This window comes from Jatropha curcas, chromosome 8 (genome assembly GCF_041381405.1).
Source record: "Jatropha curcas cultivar XTBG-Jc1 chromosome 8, XTBG_Jcur_1.0, whole genome shotgun sequence".
Lineage (NCBI taxonomy): Eukaryota > Viridiplantae > Streptophyta > Magnoliopsida > Malpighiales > Euphorbiaceae > Jatropha > Jatropha curcas.
This window is the reverse complement of record NC_143158.1, coordinates 3148207-3154303: the sequence shown is the minus strand read 5'-3', so window position 1 is coordinate 3154303 and position 6097 is coordinate 3148207. Positions and strand designations below refer to the sequence as shown.

The following is a 6097-nucleotide window of genomic DNA, read 5'->3' as shown; positions in this document are numbered from 1 at the left end:
ACCCAAAACCTTGCACTAAAATCCCATTTCAATTATACTTAACAAAGAAAAAATTCCCATTTTAACAATGGCTAGGGAAAGTCATATCGTGGAGTCAAAAATTGGTATTATAGGGGCTGGGGTTAGCGGGTTAGCAGCGCTTAAGCAGCTAGCTCACCATAATCCAATCGTTTTTGAAGCGAATGATTGTATTGGAGGTGTTTGGAAAACTTGCGTTTACCATTCCACAAAACTTCAGTCTTCTCGTGCTGATTATGAATTCTCTGATCATTTTTGGCCTAACAGAGATGATCCAGCTTTTCCTTCTCATTCTGAGGTTGTGGATTATTTAAAATCTTATGTTGATCGTTTTGACCTATTGAAGCATATTAGGTTCAATTCTAAGGTGGTGGAGCTCCGGTTTGTCGGTGACCTGGAACCAGCTGATGGTAATAAGTATGGGGAGTATGGCAGCCTCCTCCCTGGTCAGCCTGTATGGGAGGTAGCGGTGCAAACCAATCAATCCGACACTATTCAGGTCCTTTTTTCCTTTGACTACTCTGTATAATGAATATTTGTATAGTTAAAACATGAATTCTAGGTTTCTTTTTTTTTTTTTTTTTCTTTGAAAAATACCATTAATTTGATCATATGTTGATATATATAAAAAATTCTTAAACTCCTATATATCATAACCAGACACTTGACGATAAGATTATTTTTCGAATTAGTAGGATATTATCTTATATAATATAAATTAATTATGTTGTTTAGCAATATATAACATACTCGTAATTAGCTTCACCTTAATTATTATTTTTTAAATAATTAGCTGATATTATTCATTTGTTGCTTCTTATAATATGTATATACAGTGGTATGCGTTCGAGTTTCTTGTTATTTGCATAGGAAAATATGGAGATATAGCCAAGGTTCCAGAATTTCCTTATAATAGAGGACCAGAAATATTCAAGGGAGAGGTATTGCATACGCTTGATTACTGCAAACTGGACAAGGAATCTGCCTCTCAACTTCTTAAGGGAAAGAAAGTCGTCGTCGTTGGCTTCAAAAAATCTGCTATTGATTTAGCCTTGGAATGTGTTGAGGCAAATCAAGGTATATTACATATATTTATTTAATTGGATGGATATTAACTAATTAATCGCAGCTTATAAACTACATATATAACCATAAAAATATATCTAAGTAGGTGCAAGCATGTCAAAGTTCTTCGTTTGACAATATTTTTTCGATAATAAATGTTAGTTTACATTGGAATTTCTAAATTGTTTTTTTTTCTCTTATTTATTTTATAATTTCTGTGATTTTGCAAATGTTACAGAATAATTTTAATAGCTAAACGATATTTTATGCACTCATTTTGTGTAATACAAGAAAATTTAAATAATTCTTGTCGTGCATTTAAAGAACCACAAACTCTATTGATTATGATAATTAATTGTAGATTTTGATAATTACTAATGAATTTATATTGAAAAAATAATTTTATTCGTTAAATAGTTTTTCAATATTTAGATCATTAATTTCTTTCCTTTATCATACAATACATGATAAAAAATATGTATTTTTCAGTTCCCACTATATTTATGAAAAATAAATAAAAGATTGAATTTTGAACTCTCTTTATTTCTTGTATTTTCTTGAAAAATACAAAAAGAAGAAAAGATAACTTATTTGGTAAAAAAAAAAATGATTTTACGTAATAATTAAATCATTGTGTAATTAATATCTTGTACAGTTACATAATTAAATATTATATAGTGTCAAGTTGGTCTGTATTAAAGTGGTGGACAAATAATAATAATAATATATTATGAATTTATGTATTATCAACCATGACTAGGCACAATATTCCACGTTAAATTGATCTGACATTTTGCATGCATTTTGCTCCCTTTCTCCAAGCCATGTCTCAAAGAGGAAAGGGCATCTATTGTCGTCAAAGTCTCATAATAGTGAAGGCAAAAACAACCAAGTGTCGTTTTGCCAACGCCAATTTTCTCTTTACTTTTTTTAAAAAAAAAAAAAAAAAAAATTCAAATTGACTCTTAGGTTAGGTATCGTATCATGAACTAGGAAATGTCCAACCCCATGTTTCCAATCTTGGAAAATTGGAAAAATTCTGTTTTTTCCTCAATTTGCGCATTTTCTATAATTCAATTCAACTCTTTGTGACAGTGATAGGAAAATTCTAAAGAATTTTGCACGAATTTTTATCTTTTTTTTTAAAAAAAATATATATAAAATAACTTTTTTTTGAGGAAATAAAATTCAGTTATTGCAGGTCTTTTTAGTTTAATTAACTAATCTGTACATCACGTTTCATATTTTAATTTAAGTACTGTTACGATTTATGCTCTAATGGAGGTTTTTTTTTTTATTTTTTATTTTTAAATTATGCTCTAATGGAGTTATAGCATATAAAATTCACTCATTAGTCAATTATATTTAATTGGATTAGACTTTATTTCATTTTCCGTTTTCCTAATTAATTTGATTCTGACTAAGTTTTATTCGAGATTTTTTAGTATTAGAAACTACTCCGGTGGTACTAAATTAAATTTAATTAATCTAATTAATAATAATTAATCCGGCGTACCTCATACCTAACTTAATTAGATAAGATCAGAGTTTGTTCCCTTTTTCTTTTAAATAATATTAATTAATTATGTGAAACTCATTTATATTTGAAAGCCGAAAGACTAATTACATCTGTAGCTCACTTGCAAAATTTTGCGGCGATTTTTGAATGTGATGCAGGTCCAGATGGACAGCCCTGCACAATGGTGGTAAGAAACTTACATTGGACTGTTCCACATTACTGGGTTTGGGGTTTGCCATTTTTCTTATTCTTTTCCACAAGATCTTCGCAATTTATCCATGAAAGGCCTAATCAAGGCGTCCTCAAGGCCTTTCTCTGCCTACTTTTTTCTCCAGTGGTAAGTCATTTTCTGTAAATATATGGAAAAGGTCCTTAATAATTAAGCATGTTGCCTATATTATTGATTATTTGTATTGAATTTTTGCAGAGGCATGCAGTTTCCAAGTTCATAGAGTCCTATCTGCTCTACAAACTGCCTCTGCAGAAATATGGATTAAAACCAGATCATCCTTTCGTCGAAGATTATGCTTCGTGCCAGATGGCTATCATGCCGGAAAATTTCTTCCCAGAAGCTGACAAGGGCAACATTCTGTTCAAAAGAACATCAAAATGGTGGTTCACTAGAGAAGGACTTGAATTTGATGATAGCACTGAGTTGAAAGCTGATGTTGTGATTCTTGCTACTGGTTATGATGGAAAGAGAAAGCTCAAAAATATCTTACCAGAGCCTTTTTGTAGTTTGTTAGAGTATCCTTCTGGTCTCATACCCTTATACAGGTTACAACAATTAGCTCCTTTTTTTATCACAGGAGTTTCAAGAATCAATTGTCAATGATTCGAGAGTAACAACCATTTTTATTCTTTTTCTTGCAGAGGTACAATCCATCCATTGATTCCAAACATGGCTTTTGTGGGTTACATACAAAGTGTTTCAAATCTTCACACATCAGAGCTGCGCAGTATGTGGCTAGCAAGACTGGTTGACAATAAATTTAAGCTCCCAACTGTAGAGAAAATGCTTGAGCAAGTGTCAAAGGAGATTGAAGTAATGAAAAGAACGACTAGGTTTTACAAGAGGCACTGCATCTCCACTTTCAGCATCAACCATAGTGATGATATCTGCGAAGAAATGGGATGGAGTTCTTGGAGGAAGAAAAGCTCGCTGGCTGAAGCATTTAGTCCATATGGCAGTCAAGACTATGAGCAGAAATAACGGTTTATAACCAAAAAAAAAAAAAAAAAAACAGGAAAAAAAAAGGAAAAAAAAAAAAAATCATCAATATCTAATGCCATTCTTTCTTTCTACACATAAATAAGGAAAGAGTTGAAGTTTAAGAAAAATAATGCGGTTATCATGCATAGGAGTATTTGAAATCTGTCTCCATAAATTATGTTGTTCAGTGTTTATCCAAGAGAAAGGATAAAACCTTTTAATAATGTGATTTGCCAAGAATATTGTAATATGAAAAACTCATGTTATATATGATAAATATTTTGATTTTTCTCCTCATAATATATAAACAAAACACCTTAATAACAAATCGAACTCAATTCCTTGTAAATGTATAATACAGGGCCATTGTTGAGCTACAAGAGAATATACTAACGGGGGAAAATGGTAAGACAAAAGCAATACAACATAGAAGAAAAGTTCAAAGGCTTTGAAGTAGTTTCAGGGTTTCATCAATATGCTTTTCGGGTTGGAACTGGTTGTTGTAGATGAGTTGAACCACGCCTTTCTTGTCAAGAACATACGTCTGTCTTCCAGGTAATGCTCCAAATAAATCTCCTGGAATGCCCCACTCTTTTCTTACTTTATTTCCTTCGTCACTCAGCAATGTAAATGGAAGTCTATATTTTTTCGCAAAAGCCTGCAAGTTAAAGACATTTTTAAGTTTTTTCTGTCAATTTCTATTAGGATTGATATCATTTATGCGCTACAACGAGTCAAATGAGCTCAAGCATGCAATCAAGCTAAACTAAATCCAGAGCTTCATACTTCACAAAGGTTAATTGTACTATAGAACAAAAGCAAATTAACTAAAATTATTCGTGGAGTAATTAATTTTGGTAAGTCAAAATCCATTCTTGGAATGAAAAAGCTTGGTTGAAGCCCTAAGCTCAAATCAAAGGAAATGTTTAGCTCAATAGCACTCTCTCTCTCTCTCTTGCAGCTTATATTCTGCATGCAAAAAACAACAGAGCCAGCATGAAAGTAAAGGGGACATGTGGTTGGAAAAATCGATGGATAACACGCACAAGTAATTTGGGTTTTTGCCAAATCAACCATAGGCAAAGAGAGGCATTTGAATGGAACTAAATTAATGAGTGAAATTTAAATAAGGAATCTAATTAATATTAAACAAGAAATGAAATTATAATTTATAATATTAATCATGCTCCATGAAAGAAAGAAGTTATGTTGTTACATTGTGCGACGATGTATCATCACCACTGATTCCAATAACCTCTGCTCCTGCTTTCTTAAACTTCTCATAAGAATCCCTGAAAGCACAGGCCTGCAAAGATACAGCCATTTTAGTATCTGCACTACTTGGAAAGATGCCTGAACCTATGTTCTTCTCATAAGAATAACTAGTTTTAACAACTCGAAATTCAAATAAAACATGAATTTTGTTTATTCACGTCACAGTGGCTTCTGAATTATGAACAGTGAACACAGCAAGCACATACACCACACGTCTACTATACATTCAAAACTTATAGAAATGGTGATTTCTCCAAAAGTTCAAAACTTTCTGGTTGCAACATTGGTAATTCAAACAAAATAACAATGAAACCTTACGATGATAATAAAAAAGTAACCTTTCTCTAACCTACATTATTACATTATTCTTACTTGGAAAAGAAATATTTAGATTTCTATAAAGTTAAAGCAAGAACTTCAAAGCAAGAAATTAAGAAAATTACCTGTTTGGTGCAGCCAGGGGTCTCATCAGCTGGGTAGAAATAAACAACTACAGGCTTCCCTTTGAATTTAGAAAGGCTCACATTTTTCCCATCTTGATCTTTCAATGTGAAAGACGGAGGCACCTGTCCTTTATTCACCTGAAAAAAAAGAAGACAAACCCAAAATCAATAAATCGAAAAATGAATAAATAGAACCCGAAATTTCCTACATTGACCAAATGCACCTTAGCAAAAATGGTAGTCTTCAAAGAAGAAGAAGATGGAATTGTGAGAGAAGATAAATTAGAGAGCTTGAGGCCATAAAATTGGGATTGTGAAGCTTTGGAGAAAATTGGGAGATTTTGAGAAGGAGAGTGTCTGGGTTTCTGAGTAGGAAGGAGAGAAGGTAGAGAATGCTTAGGTAGAGAAATGGAAGCCATTTGATATAGAGAGAAGCAAAAGAAGGATAAATGTTATTTGGTCCTTTTGTTGGTCGCATTTTATGGGTTTAGCAAAGGAAAGATAAGGGTCAAAGGAAGCAAAGTCACTTATTGGGACGACGATTGCAAGAAGATGGGGATGAAT

At 32.3% G+C, this 6097-nt stretch overlaps 2 protein-coding genes across 2 annotated transcripts; one reads left to right on the top strand and one right to left on the bottom strand.

Annotated features, from left to right (window-relative positions):
- FMO1 (flavin-dependent monooxygenase 1) lies at window positions 1-4051 on the top strand. The gene is made up of 5 exons (XM_037637290.2): window positions 1-517; window positions 855-1095; window positions 2761-2939; window positions 3030-3379; window positions 3476-4051. The coding sequence occupies exons 1-5, from the start codon at window positions 68-70 to the stop codon at window positions 3813-3815; spliced, it is 1560 nt and encodes a 519-aa protein (XP_037493218.1). The 5' UTR covers window positions 1-67; the 3' UTR covers window positions 3816-4051.
- Window positions 4052-4132: 81 nt separating this feature from the next.
- PRXQ (Thioredoxin superfamily protein) lies at window positions 4133-6033 on the bottom strand. Its single transcript, XM_012221717.4, has 4 exons — window positions 5758-6033; window positions 5534-5671; window positions 5032-5121; window positions 4133-4473 (listed from the first exon to the last, which is right to left on the bottom strand). Exons 1-4 carry the CDS (start codon window positions 5950-5952, stop codon window positions 4255-4257), a joined length of 642 nt encoding a protein of 213 aa, XP_012077107.1. The 5' UTR covers window positions 5953-6033; the 3' UTR covers window positions 4133-4254.
- Window positions 6034-6097: the final 64 nt, after the last annotated feature.

Excerpts from the sequence above, each read along its gene's own strand:
- FMO1 (XM_037637290.2), top strand. The coding sequence starts at position 68 with ATGGCTAGGGAAAGTCATATCGTGGAGTCAAAAATTGGTATTATAGGG. Across the intron at positions 2,940-3,029 it reads GCCTACTTTTTTCTCCAGTG|AGGCATGCAGTTTCCAAGTT; the intron begins GTAAGTCATTTT and ends GAATTTTTGCAG. Across the intron at positions 3,380-3,475 it reads GGTCTCATACCCTTATACAG|AGGTACAATCCATCCATTGA; the intron begins GTTACAACAATT and ends TTTTTCTTGCAG.
- PRXQ (XM_012221717.4), bottom strand. The coding sequence starts at position 5,952 with ATGGCTTCCATTTCTCTACCTAAGCATTCTCTACCTTCTCTCCTTCCT. Across the intron at positions 5,672-5,757 it reads AGACTACCATTTTTGCTAAG|GTGAATAAAGGACAGGTGCC; the intron begins GTGCATTTGGTC and ends CTTTTTTTTCAG. Across the intron at positions 4,474-5,031 it reads ATGATACATCGTCGCACAAT|GCTTTTGCGAAAAAATATAG; the intron begins GTAACAACATAA and ends TTTAACTTGCAG.